This window comes from Buceros rhinoceros, unplaced genomic scaffold (assembly GCF_000710305.1).
Source record: "Buceros rhinoceros silvestris isolate BGI_N320 unplaced genomic scaffold, ASM71030v1 scaffold32211, whole genome shotgun sequence".
In the NCBI taxonomy this organism is placed as follows: Eukaryota; Metazoa; Chordata; class Aves; order Bucerotiformes; family Bucerotidae; genus Buceros; species Buceros rhinoceros.
In genome coordinates, this window is record NW_010396473.1 from 6,995 (window position 1) to 21,229 (window position 14,235).

Consider the following 14,235-nt stretch of genomic DNA (forward strand, 5'->3'; position numbering starts at 1 on the left):
AGAGGCAGAGATCACTGAAGGTTTTCCTGTTGACATCATTTGTAGAAGAACCTTGTCAGCTCATTAACCTTCAGATATTTGTGTCTCTAGCAGGTGGAGGTTGCTCAGTTAGCTCTAGTGGTGGTTTTCAGAACGGATAACTCACAGTTTTGCTAGAGACTAGTAGTTTTTAAAAAATTTATAGGTTTCCAAGTTCCAGAGATTGAAAGTCCCTAAAGCTTTAAAGGAGTATTTCCTGGAACTTTGTAGCACCAGGAATGGTTATTTACTTACTAAAAAAACAACCAACCTCTTTCCTGGTGGTACTTCTGTTATTCCCGGGCTGGCTGTTGCAGGCTGTCATGAGGCAAATGATAGGAGTGAGGTGGAACTATACAGCTATGCTGTTAACCTCATCTTTCGTGAGAGCGGATTTGGAACCGTTAGTGGGAGAGCTAGTTGCCTCTCTCATTAAAAAGGATGTTTTCCTAGTAACAGTCTCTGAGTGTGGGGTGAGGTCGTCTGTCTGATAAAACTGGAGTTGGCTTTGTGTGGTTATCAGTTGTGCGAGTGGGTGAGATCGATTTTTAGGATATGGTGTTCGACTTTGCACTGTGCAGGTCAGAGGACGGAGCTAAACATGCCCTTGTTGTTAAGGCCTTTGAAGTCTCAGGAGGTGCATCTTGAATAGCTTTGGTATGGGGAATCTTGAGGCTGTTCCAGAGCTGCTCGTTACCAATGGCTGTTCTTGCATAAAAACTACTTTTAAGTATCTAGTTCTGAACTTGGTTGGGGCCAAGCTTTGCTGGTACCTTGTTCCATTACCTTTTCTTCCTCCATGGCTCATACTCTCTCTGTTCTTCTTTTTTCCCTGCCTGACAGCAGCTGCCCCATTTTCTTGCTCTGTAGCTTCTGCTTCGACCCTTCTAATGCTGTCTGTGATAACTAAAACCAGTGCTCAGTGCCTTAGAGCAGGTGTTCATATTCAAATGCAGAGCTGCTCCTTCCTCTCTCCTGCTTTCAGCAGATCAGCTATGAACAATTCCTCTTTTATTTATGCACCGTTAAGGAAATCCCTCCAGAAACTGCTCCTTTGTTGTTTTTTTTTTTTCCCCCAATGATACCATGCTGCTCTTTACTGCCAAACATTAGCAGATGGAGAAGACTGAGGAGGAACTGCATGATCTTTCCACCCAAGTGCGTTGGTGTTGATGGTCCTCATCTGAGGAAAGCAAATTCAGTTCTGTTTTTCGTCTGACAGATTAGAAAGATACTCTTACATCTGGTTGTTGCAGCCAGCCAGAATTTCTTCCAGGTCTTAATTCCCCTGCTTTTTCTTCTGCTCATCATCTCTCATTTTTTCCTTCGGCTTAATATGGGATGAAAGTATCGAAGTGACACCGTGTGTTTGGAGTTAATTGTGCTGTGGACTTCCTTGAGGGTGCTGTCATTACTGACTTCATGTTTGCATATTTAACTGGTTTTGTGTCATGGAAACTAACGTTCATGCTTTCACTTAATTCCTTTTTAACTCCTGCCTCTTTCTGATGGTTTTAGTGTGATCAACAAGTCTGGGGTGAATCGTGTCGTTTGGAAGAGACCTCGTCTGACTCACAATGGCCCTGTGCGCCGCAGCACCATCATTGACCAGATCCCATTCCTGGCAGTTGCTAGAGCACTCGGTAAGTCGTGCCTGTGTTTGGAAAGTGAGACACCACTGTGTACCGGCCACCAGCTGAATCGGTAGCCTGTTTTGCCAAAACACACAGTTCAGAGGGTTTTACTTGCCTTGGTTACAAGGTTATCTGAAAGTTTTGGCCTTTTTAAAGTGTTTTTAATACAATACGGGTTTCATTTTTCAAATGAAGCTGTAGAAGGTGTCATTGGTGAGTGAAGGACTTGCGCTATAATATGCAGGATTTTCAATGTCAGTTTTAGAATGATGGTGCTTTGTTTCTGTTGCAAACAGGAATGTACGATGCAGCGTCTGCAAGATGGAGAGCACATCTGTCTTGTTCTTACTGAGATAACAGGACTATAATTTTTGACTGGGTGATGGTAAGAGTAGGTTTTGCTGCATAGTGTATGAATTACTTCAGTCTTCATTTTGCAGTGAATCTGATTTCTTTCAAGACTTAGCATAGAATGAACAAAGGGGTGAAGGTCAAGTCTGTGCTTTATCTATAGCTTGACTTTGCGAGAATATTGGTAGTGGGAAACTATTCTTGAGGAACACTTCAGAGGACAAAAGGCGTATTACAGTACCCAGCACCCTTGTTATGAATGGTTTATGGGAAGCACTTCATAACTGAATCTTTGGATACCTCTTGCCCGGGAGTAGTGGTGTTTTCTGGTCAGCTTTTTTCTTTAAATTTCATTGCAGCACCCCAATCTTCTGCAGTTCATTGTGTCCTTCCTTTGCCCCAGTGAAGAATTCTCTATCCAGATACGCCCAGTATAGGTTCAATTTTGTGTTAACATGGTACCATATTTTTATCTGTGAAAACTGTCCTTAATTTCTTCTTGGCAAGCTTGACAGTTATGTGATAGTGTTGTCAGTGTTCCTAGATCAGCTTGCCAGCGTGTCATGGGACAGTCTGTTCCTGGGACGGTGGTCATCTTGATAATTGCATAGCATTACTGTGTCTTGTTTCGGAGGCTGTGGTTACTGTTTCACAAGGATTTGTCCATTGTTAAGAAGAATTTTGCTGTGATAACTAACATTGTAAAAGATAGCTGTTTATCAAGGGAGGAGTCACGAGTGGCTGAGTAGCAATCTTTCAATAAAAATAAAATTTTATAGCTTTTATGGACATTTTTCTCTGTATCTTTGTGTCATGTTTTAGGCGAGATGGTTGCTTATTTTATGGTTAGTAAAACTGACTTGAGTATTTGAGTAGATCGTTTGGAGTTAATAGATGACTAGCAAACAGACATCTTCATCTGCTGAGCAATATGGCCCTCCTCTCCCCTTCTATGCAGAAGAGTATGCGCTCCTCGTGGATTACAAAAAGTGTGTGCTTCATTTTGATGAATCTTTCATTCCTATGATTGCAAGTTTGTTGTTTGTCGAAATAGCTGGATGACTTTTGATCCGATTCCTCTCAGCGAGTTGAACAAAAAATTTGGCTGGGTTTTGTGTGCAGGTGGGAATTTGAGGAATGATGCATCTGTTAGCCCCCTATTGCATGATTTCCCATTATGTGGATGAAGGGGATTGCTGGAGAGTTTCAGGTCCAAGAAAGGAGAATGCTTCTCTTATAAACAATTCTTGGTTTCAAGAGTTAGCAGATTAGAATGCTTAAAAGAGGGCTTTGGTGTCTTCAAATCACAGAGAAGCAGATTTACAATGTGACAGCGTTTTGGTGTTTGCTTGCTCAAGGAGCCTCCGTAGCCTCTTCACATCCCCTTCTGAGGGAGGTATGACAAACCTCTTGGAAAAGGGATCACAGCTGCTTCGCTCTGTAGGCCCCAGATGGTGCACAGACGCTCGCAGTTTGGAAACAGGATTTAACTTCTTTCGGAGGCCAGCATGCCCCTTACGGTCCTTACAAAAGACCTACCACGGCTCAAGCCATTTGCATTCATGCTGTTGAGGCCTGCCCGACCTCTTGGCTGGCGCCCAGATTACTACCCTGGCTGGCAGAGAGCTCTTGCAGCGCTGGAGCCTCTCCAAGCAGAGTAGTAACTGTCACTGGTGACGTATACTGGTTACCAATGCTCCAGTCAATCCCATGAAGATCTAGCACAGTGATTCTTTTTGCCAAGTCCAAACTCTTGATAGAAATCCCGTACGGATTCCAGACTAGACAACTGGACAGTGATTTTTAGTAGTTGAGCGGGAGTCTTTCGACACTCTGCTCTGCACTGTGGAGAGAACTACGGCTGCAGATTTACTCTCTTTAAAGTGGGAAGATGATCTGATTAAAAACTCTAGAACATAGTGTTTTTTTTTTTTTTAAAACTGTCTGTCTTTTATAACACTTTTAAAATATTTTGGTGTGGTCTCATCCCTCATCCAGCCCTTAAGTCTAGGACTTACTGTGAGGAGCATGGCAGCAGTTTAGAAATAGCAGGAATAAAACACTGTGGAAAAGCATTGCCTTGGTCAAATATTTGGACAGCAGAAAGGTGCAATAGAAGTCCTTCTGGCCAGATTAATTCTCTAGGCATTCCCTTTCCTGTTCTGATGGAGTACAGTGTCTTTCTGCCCTAAATAGACATTTGTGGTATGCACTTTTCATTACCACGGCATCTTGCCACAGCAATGCCTGCATTTAAGTAATGTTTAATATATTTACAGCCCAATAACCAGTCAGAAATATTTAGGTTTCATACTGTCTCTCTAACGGATCTGTATCCCACTTCTACTGTATACACGTTTTAAGTCTTTGAGTGAAATGTTTTGAGCTGTAGCAGAGTATTCTGCGTTTTAAACATCACTACTTCCGCTAATCTTTTCTGGGCAACAAAAACCTTTTTCTTTACTCCAATTTGCTTGTAATAGGTACTTGCGAATCCCGTGCGGTCTCAGGACTGTTCACCTTGGGACTTGCTACCCATTCTGATCAGAAGAGCATTTTGTTTCCTTAGAGCAGCGTAAGGGTTTGAGAAAGATTCCTGGCACCCATGATTTCATGGTTACAGCCTGTTGCTTAAAACAGGTGTGAGGTGACTCGGATTACTCGGATCCCCTTGCGTAAGGCTGTGAGTGTGCAGGGTGCTGGATACTGCAGAGCATCTATCTGCTCAGGGGCAGCAAGCCTTCATGTAACTTGCTTGGGTGTTTCTGAAGAGTCTGTGTGTGTCATTGCATGGTGTATTAGCTATTGTCTCCCTATGCAGAGAAGCAAACCCCTTGGGAAGGCGTTGTAGACTCCGTGAGTGTGCTGTATGTGCGTGTCTTGGGGAGAGAATGCTGAGAGAAGCAACCTGCCCCGTGAGTGTACGACACAACAGCCGGGTACACGCTAGCAGAGAGGTTATGTTTCGGTGATACCATCTATCTGAATACCTGAACGTAGGCTTGTTTCTGGGGAGATGAGCACAAGGCTGTAAGTGTACAAAATGGTGTGTGTTTTGTTCCCATGTGCTGAAACCCATTGTGGAAAAATGGAACGAAGAGTTTTGATCTTTGGAAACCACTTTTGAAGTCAAATCTGGTTGTGTGTGTAACTTTGAAAGGTGGTTCTACAAAGTTAGAAGTCCAGAAAAACCACAGTCTGAGCTCTGAATATCTTTTGGTGAAACTTGAAACAAGAACAGAATGTAGGAAAAAAAGAAAAAAAAAGTAGGTAAATGGTGTGACGAATCACTGAGCTCTGCAGATTGTGAGTGTAACTTACACTCATTGTAGTTTTCTGAAGTTGCTGTTTAAGTTGCTATCCCCAGCTGTCCCCCAGCTGATCAAGTTGACTTGTAATGCATGTGATGGCAGAAATGAGTCTTGATTGTTTCCTAAATCGAGTAGGATATCTCTTGCTGGTAAATTAGTTCAGGTCTAAATCTAGTAATCTTTTATGGACTTTTTTCCCTCCTCCTTCTCCCCTTTTCTTGGGAACTAATACAGAGCCAAAATTTGCAGCTGTCAGAAGGGTTATGCAGTAAGGGATTGCCTTACAGTATTGTAGCTGTGTAGTGTGGGGTTTCTTATTGATTTTTTTAAATTAATGATGAAAAGTGAACCAAGAACCTGCTAGTTAAACCACTTATTCATGTAGCATCAAGAAGTATCTTTTCCCTGATTTTTACGTAGAAATATAATAGACTCACCACAGTTTTAGGTGGAGTGGCCTCCACCATAGGGGTTTGACTTCTCTTAAGAACATGAGTTCCCTGCTGACCCCTGTAGAGGGTTATGTGTCAGAACAGCGAACGCTCAGTGTATAGCTGCTACAAGCATGTTGGCTCTGACAGTGAGTGGAAGCAGTTTCCCTGAGAACTTACCGAATGCCAAAATTATTCTGTGAAGCTCTCTGAATGTGCAAACCGTGAAACCCGAGAGAAGAGGGTGTGGCTGACCTCAGATGGTCTAACGAGATTCCTGTATAAGGGTTTAGGATTTTTTATATGCATTTAAATACTTTGTTTTTTAGAAATGTTACCAAATAGAACAGTCACTGCTACCCAGTGGCTGCTTCTTGGTTCTTTTTTCCTGCTTGTTCGTAGGCCCCTTGGTGAAGATCGTGACATTACAACTGTGAGCTCGCGCAGTTCATTTAAGTGGGTGTCATTCTTTCAGCAGGTTTGACGGAAACAGGTAAAAGAAGCTCCTACAGGAGTAGTGAAGGTTTTAAGGCCTCAAGTGCTTCTTGTAGTTCTTCTGCTTGCTGTTGCTCTCAGTTTTGTGCCATCCCTCAGACTGACCTGTGTGTGGTTGCTGCTGGGCTGAGAGGCCACAGCGCTGGTTCCCCTGTGGGCTGCTGTGGAGCTGCCCTCTCGTGGCTGTAGCACCAGCTTGCTGTCAGCTCTGGGGAAAATGTGTTCTAGCTCAGCTGGAGCGGTTCGCAGTGGTTGCTCTCCGCACACGTCGGAGATTTGCCTCGCTTCTAGCAGCGCTGCCTTGTTGACAGTGAAAAAAGGAAGTTCTGCAAGTCTTCTCTTTGTACTAACAGACCTTTTAGATAAAACTTCATTTTAGAAAGATCTGGGATTAATCAAACTGGGTTTTTGTTTTGGACTGACTTATGAAAGTAAACTTTTCTTTCCTCTATTACAACCAAAGGATATTTTTGTATTCAAAACAGCATGCTCCAGAAACATAAATGAAAGGCTTGATTTATATGACTTCTGACCATACTTTTGCTATAAGAAGGCTTTGGGCTTAATCCAATCCAGTCTACTTGTGTGATGGGTGTTTTTGTTTATAACTTCAATTACTTTCCTGGCGGCAGCTGAGGTTTCTCCACTGTATTTTAAAAGGAGGGTTTTTTAATTGTATTTTAAAAGGTAATAGAAAGCAGATAAGATAGACTACATATTTTGATATTTTACAAGTAGCTAAATTAGTTTCCTGCTCTTTTAGTATATGATTTAAAACATCTATTTTCCATTTTGGAAGAAGCAGTGTAATTTTTGTGTAGATCTTTGTATATTATTCTGGTTCCAAGTCATGACTAAAACAGGTATGATTTTTCTAGAATATGTGGAAGGAATTCCACTAATACCAATTTTTTTTGTTTGGAAGTGAACCTCACACCAAGAGAAATATTCCGGTTCTGTAAGTTTTTAGGGAACAGGATTGTTAAGTTTGGTAAATGTTTGGGTTTTAATTTGGAGCAAAAATAGTACAGCTCATAAAACGCTGTCTGAGAGCCTGGCACTCCGTCGTGTAATCCCAGCCTTTGGCAGTCTTGGCTTCCCAGTCTGCTGAAGGGTCACTTGTCTGTCTACTCACTTTGGGGCAGAATTAAACATTTCAGAGCACTTTGAAAAGCCCAGGGAAAAGTGGGCTTTCTCTTTCTGGCTTGCTTTGCTCTCCCTTTTTCTGTCCTGGAATTGTGACAGAGGGTGCAGTGTAAAGTGACTCTTCCGAAGTTTGTCACATACTCCTCAGCTGCTGTGGATGCTGCGCCCTCCAGCTGGCCAGAGAAGGACAGACAGCTGACATGAGTATTCTGTCTATGCAGCAGCTCTAAAAAGCATTGCCTTAATCTGTGGTGCTCTGCCCTTTACAGGGAAAAAAAAAAAAGAGAGTAGCTCACCCTAGTGACACGGGTTGGCCTTTGCTGGCTTGGAGTTGCAGCTCTATGAGAACTCCTCTCGAGACGAGGCGTTCTTTGTGCAGTAGTGCTCTGCCAGGGATCACTTGCCTGCTTGATTAGTTGGAGTTTGGGGATTTATGGGAGTGGACTGACGATAGATTCACATGGAAGGCAATTTTCCCTATGCTTTAGGGCAAGTTCTGGTTGTTTCCTTCTAGGCTGAGGAAGAAAGAATCAGGAGTTTTCTCTATGCCTCAGGCTTCAAATATACTTTGAGGAATTTTTCCTGTTCAAAGAACAAAAGAATTGTTTTTCAGTTTGTGACACCTAGTTCGGGTCTGGTTTGGAGTGATCAGTCAATACCTGATTGTGCATTAATGCTGTTCCATCGTACAACTTTGTGAATAACCTAATCTTCTCTCTTTCTGCCCCCTTGCCGGTTAAGACCGATGGTAGTACTGTAGGGCAGTGGCTTAGTTTCACGCCTGGATTTGGCCAAAGTCGTGGACTAGTATTGCCAGGTAGTCTGGCGGCTGTTCTAACGCAAATCATGGCATGCCAGCTATGAATTCCTGTGTCAAGCCCACACCTTGGTGTATAGATCACCCGTGGCCTTCAGAAGGGCAGCTCACTGTGGAGGAGACTCTGGTGGAGGTTGGAAGGCCTTAGCGGCCACTGGGAAGGTTGGGCTCCTGGTCAGGGGTTTGGCCTGTGATTTGTGAGGTTGGGAACTCATCATACAGTATGCAGGAGTCCCTGCATACCCTCCAAGTTCAGAATCCTTGGAGTCTCCTTTATAAGCCACGTGATATTACCCATTATCCCCATGAGGAGCCGCTGCTGCCTTGGAGAAAGATTCCCTGAATTGGAGTATTACTCGGCTGTTTTCTCCGGAAGGGCAGCAGGTGGGTGTGATGATGTACGTAGATGAAACAAAATTAAATAGCACTGGGTTATTTTTATCATACAGCACAGTATTTTAATTGAAAAATGATTCATTTAGTAACACTTGTCATTTCTCCTAAATGAGTACGAATAACCCAGCAAATAAAGGTATAAATCTATGACGTGTGTTGCCACAGATTCCAGGATCTGGTAGTTGTAAGATCCCAAGCTCTTTATGTTACCTGCTGCATCCGGGACAGACGTGATGTGAAGAACGTGGTGCATAAAGACTTCTCGTGGCAATTCATATACAGTAATTGCTGTGCAGGAGCTCGGCTCTTCTGTTAGAGAGTTTATTTTGATGCCGTTGCCAGCTGGCTGGCTTTGTTGTGAGCCTGGGAGGAGAGAGCACCTCTCCACAAGCAGGCTGGGCTTTTAATTAGCACTCGGTAGAAGCGTGTGTTTGCCGCTGTGCGGTGAAGGTGAATTGGTGCTTTAATGAGGAGGGACCATCCCCGCTCCTATGGTGAAGTGGAGTAATTGAGTTGAAGTATTCCCTTTCCTGATTCTGGAAGAGTCTTTTCAGCTGGTTGATAGCTTAAGGCAAGGCTAATGGAAGGAAGTAGGAAGACAAAAAGCTTATTTATTATCTTTAAAAGGGTGGCGATGGATGTGGAGGGAGGCTGCAGGCACGCTTTGTGAAGCCAGCAAAAAGCAAAGCAAAAAAACCTGACAAAACCTTACTCTTAAACTGGAGCTCTTAAGCTTCTGTATGCTTCCCAACCCCAACATTTTAATTAACTTCTACTTTTAAAGCAGTGTGTTTTGCACAAAAAAAATGTAGCCAGTGCTTGCACATAATCATGTTACTTTTTGTGGCTTATCGCTGTAGGAAGTTATTAATGAACATAAAAAAAGGAGTAGAAGGTGTTAGTGCAGCATAATGCTCTTTTTGATTTAAAGGTCCAACCTTAGTATTTTTTCAAGTATACTTGATGAAATTGAAATAAATTGATATGGAAATGCGTTTTTCTGATGGAGTGGTTTTTACTTGAGGGTGGTTTGGAGGAAGCACTCGAACCAGCAGCTGTTTCGATTTGGATGTGTTACTCAGATTCAGCCCAGGCCATCATTTCTGGTGAGGTGACCCCAAACTCATTTGCGCAGCAAGAAAGATGTAAAAATAGAAAGGTTCACCACATGAGGCCTTCCGAGGGAGAGGCTTTAGCTCTCGTTTTCTCCTTCCTGCTGGAAGCCAGGCACTGCCTGTGTTCCCGTGGCTTCTTTCCAACTCCAGAATTTGGCACATGGTGTTCAGATGGAAAGACGCTCTAACGCAGCACTGCCCGGCTTTGAAAGCGATACTAATCCTGGGGAAGGAGGAGGGATGGGAAAGAAATTAACAGGCCGAAGGCTTCTGTCTCTCCGCCTTTGCCTTCTCCCTTTGTCCCTTCTCTGTGGCACCTGCATGCGTAAACTTGTACACAGCAAGACCTAACCCTGGGTTTCTGTGTTGCTTGGATGGCTGTGGAGGAGCCCAGGTTTAAAAAAGAAATGACAAAAGGGTAGTTTAGCACCTCGAATGAGCTGGGCTTGTTAGGGTGTGCAGGGCAGCCTGTCATCATGATGCAGAGTGTAATCTAGTGCTGTATATGATGCTGGCAGAGAAAAGGGGTTATGTGATCCTACCCCAAACCCTAACCTGAGAACTATGTCACGATTCCCTGTACAAACAGTAGGGATTTCGTCTCCAGTATTTGAACTGTACCGGTAACTGGAAGGGCAGATTTTTTCCTGGTTTGGTGTGAGTTCAACAGAGAGAGGCTTTACTCCTGTTTATGGAGAACTTCAACTGTTCAGACAGGTTTCAGTTTTGGATATTGAGGTTTCACTGCTTTCTAGGTATTAATCTGTTGTAGTTCCCCTTTTTCTAGAAACGTTAGTTTTAAGAGAGTAGAAGACTTCCTTTAAACATATGTTGTTTTGAATGTGGTTTTATTAAAATAGCCACATACTAATGAACACGATGGAAAGTGACAGCGGCAGAACAGTCATGGTGCTGAAATCACTCTGTGTTACTGCTGGTGATTGTTTTCATGGGAACGTTTCTCTGTAGTTTCCAAGATCTGTGTTTTCAGGTGTAATGTAACAATTCAAAAACATTTTCTCCTTCACTAGGTGATCTTTGGAGCTACGACTTCTACAGTGGTGAATTTGTTGTGTCTCCTGAACCCGACACTAGTGTGCATACGATAGATCCCCAGAAGCACAAATACATTATCCTTGGCAGTGATGGACTGTGGAACATGATCCCACCTCAAGACGCTATCTCCATGTGCCAGGATCACGAGGAGAAAAAATGCTTCATGGTGAGAGCAGTGGCTATAAGTCATCGTGGAAATTTAGTACTACTTTCCTCTAAGTCGCTTAGTCTGGCGTGTATGAAGAGCACCTGACAGTGGCATTGCTGTGTAGGCATATTCGTAGTTTTGCTGCAGCATATTCTATGTTAGAACGTGGCTGATCCTGTGCTTGCATGTGCTGTCACGTACCTTACATGTCACCATTATTTACGTTATTTGGTTGTCTTGTGGGGGAATTTCACTACCAGGATGGTATCTGCGAGTGATAAAGACTGTAACATGTTTCTCCTCTAAGGAACCTATACAAAATACTGCCTAAAAGTGAAATTTATTTCACTTTACAATGCAGACAATTGTTTATTGCTTTTTACACGATTTGTACAAAGTCTGAATTAAGTTCTTCTGTGGTTTATTGTAGGAAACAGTTGAGAATTTATATAGTGGAGCATCTGAGCATGAGATAGTAAATAATCCGTAAACTCTTTGAGAGACTTTTGGGAAGACTGTAGGATGTGTTAAAACCAGGCTATTTGTGCAAGTCGTTGTATCAGTGTTACGGTTTTAAAGCACTCACGTATACGTGGATTCTCCTGTAAACTGATTTTAAACTTCTGTTTCACTAAGATACATTTCAATTATCATTCCCTCTTGTTTCTGAATCAAGCTTTCTTAGCACATGATATATAGGAACACGTCTTGGGCTGTGCCACATAACCTGTGCATCTTCCAAGGTGACCTGTTTGCTCTCTGTCCCTTTCTTCTGACATACAGGGAGAGCACCGACAGTCTTGTGCCAAAATGCTGGTGAACAGAGCGCTGGGCCGGTGGAGGCAACGCATGCTTCGGGCAGATAACACTAGCGCCATCGTCATCTGCATCTCGCCGTTGCAGGAGAGCAAAAGCAACTTGGAAAACGAAGAAGAATTGTATCTGAACCTGGCAGAGAGCCCCTGCTATAGCAGCCCTGATATGAATGTCATGACGCCCTCCCGCTGCTGTACCCCACCTGTCAAGGTAACATTTTTTCCAGTGTTTTAAATGTTCCACATTTGAGTGTGGAGCCCACTAAATAATACCCATCTCCCTTTCCTTCCCCTGGTAGTAATTTTTTTTTTTTTCTTTATGCAGCTTACTGTGATGTGTAGGATTGGGGCAATGGTGTAGGCAGACCATTGCCAGAGACTGCGGTAGTACTTTCAGAAACTACTGGCCTGTCAACTCAGACCACTATTGAATGTTGGGCTTTTGTTACATTTTTAACTGTAGTGTACTAGGCAGTACGTGTGGCTAGATAATATATTTCACTTGTAGGACAGTAACTTGACAGCAGTTACCTGGAGATGTCCCCAGTGCTTCCACCTACAAAGCTTTGGAGAAACAGATGAACTTCTAACAAGTGTTTTGTAAAAGTCTTTGGAGCACCAAGGGCAGGATATTCACGTATGAACTCTTCAGAGTTGCTGAATTTAGGGATGTAATGTTTTTGTCCTGATCACTTATTAGCAGCTGTTGTTCTCTATTCCCTCCTTAACGTAGAAGAAACGATCCCTGTAACTTCATGTATATGGTTAAAAGCGCTGTTTTTTGGAAGTAAGTTTTCCAGGATGCCCCCAGACTCAGAAGTAGGCTTCTGAGAGAGGAATCACGCTGTGGGGATCAGAGGTTTATAAAAGAAAAATCCCAACGCGTTTCCTTGGCGAATAAGGTTGGGCTCCAGTTTGTTTTCCTGCCTTGCCATCTGCTTGCATGGCTCGCCCTGCTGAAGAAGTGCAGACTGCTTGTGGATGTGTTCCTTGTCTCGGGGGGGTTTGGTTTCGTTGTGGGCTTCGGGGTTTTTTTGTTTGTTGTTTTTTTTTTTTTTTTTTTTTTTTTTTTTTTTTTTTTTTTTTAGGTAACCCATGGGTTAATGTATTCAAACACAAACTGCTGTAAAGAATGTTTTCTTTCTGGATTGGGAGATCTTATTGTCTTCCTCGGGTGGATTTAATGTTCTTTGTCAGAGGAAAAGCCGTTACAATACAAGGTCTTTCTTCAGGTCAGAAGTTCTAACAGTTAACATAAAGCAGAGCCGTTCAGAGGCTTTTTTATTTTTTATTTCTGTAAGAACTGGAGTGTAGTTATGAGTGGATGTTTGTTCAGTAATTACCAGCTGCTCCTGATTTAAGTAACTGTCCTTTGATGTTCTGCAGGATCTTTGGATAAGTGTCCTTTGGGCAAAAACAAAGCAAACATTAGAAAGGGAGCCCTTAACGGTCCCATGGTAGAAACAAGCTGCTAATAAAATGGCCAGCTCAAACTTTGTCTCCTTCCCTTCCATGTACTGGTGTAAAATACATGGAAACTGCTTAAAATTGAACAAAATCTTGAGTGGAGAAAAGTTATTTTAATTCTAAATACTCCTAAACTTGTAATTTGTACCGTATGCTGTGTGTGCGATCTGTCATCAGTGCTCACTGAATAAACGCTGAGCAACATGGACTGCAAAAGACCCAGAAAGAAGTCCTCTGGAGGAGGAGTTAGTGGCTTAGGACTTACTGAAAAAGATGGAGAGCAGATCAAAGTTTCTCAATTAAACAGAAGTATTTCTTAACTGTGTATCCTTCCGGCAACAATTACTAATACAAAATTAATTTAAATGTTCCTGAGGCCAGTGGTAAAACTTGGTTGATTAGATTGTTGAGAAATGAAGCTGGCGACTCGTGTTTTGTTTTTCTGGTTTTGTGGCATCACTCTTTAGCAGTCCATCCCCAGCCTTCCGTTGGCTTCCCAAAGCCTTATCCCACCTCAGCTATTTGTATCAAGCAAAAGATGGTGGCAGTAAAAACCACAGGTGTCTTACACAATAAAAATATAAAACGTCAGTCATGGCTAGAGACACAAATTGAAAAGTTAAATTGAGCTGATGAAGTAACGTTGACAGAGCTGCTCTGTCAGAGCTTTCTTAGAGGTTCTGCAGGAACCAAGTTGAAGAATAACCTCTCAAATACCATCTGTAAAGCGCTTTCCTCTTGCGCGGCTCTATGCAGTAAAAAAGCAGTATCTAAACAGTTTTAGCTGCACGTGGGGAGCAGGAGCGAAGTGGAAAACCAAACCTAGATGCTAGAAACAGTTCTGATAGTGTTCTCCTTCAGAGTGCATTTTATTAAACCTTAGTATTAGGTTTTTCCAGTGCTTAGCAGTCATGGATCTCTTCTGGAAGGTGAACTGAAGTTGTTCTGGGCTGTGACTTCAAAAGCATCTCTATTCATCTGAGATGTTCCCTTGACTTACTCCGATTCAGCTGTATGCATTTGAGTTTTCAGCAG

The 14,235-nt window shown here is 42.7% G+C and overlaps 1 protein-coding gene across 1 annotated transcript in view; it reads left to right on the forward strand.

Moving 5' to 3' along the window:
- PPM1D (protein phosphatase, Mg2+/Mn2+ dependent, 1D) overlaps nt 1-14,235 on the forward strand; it is a 17,476-nt gene that overhangs the window by 1,179 nt on the left and 2,062 nt on the right. Inside the window, exons 2-4 of the mRNA XM_010145921.1 lie at nt 1,537-1,661; nt 10,746-10,936; nt 11,702-11,944. Coding sequence (XP_010144223.1) covers nt 1,537-1,661; nt 10,746-10,936; nt 11,702-11,944 — 559 coding nt within the window. The remainder of the gene's footprint in view (nt 1-1,536; nt 1,662-10,745; nt 10,937-11,701; nt 11,945-14,235) is intronic.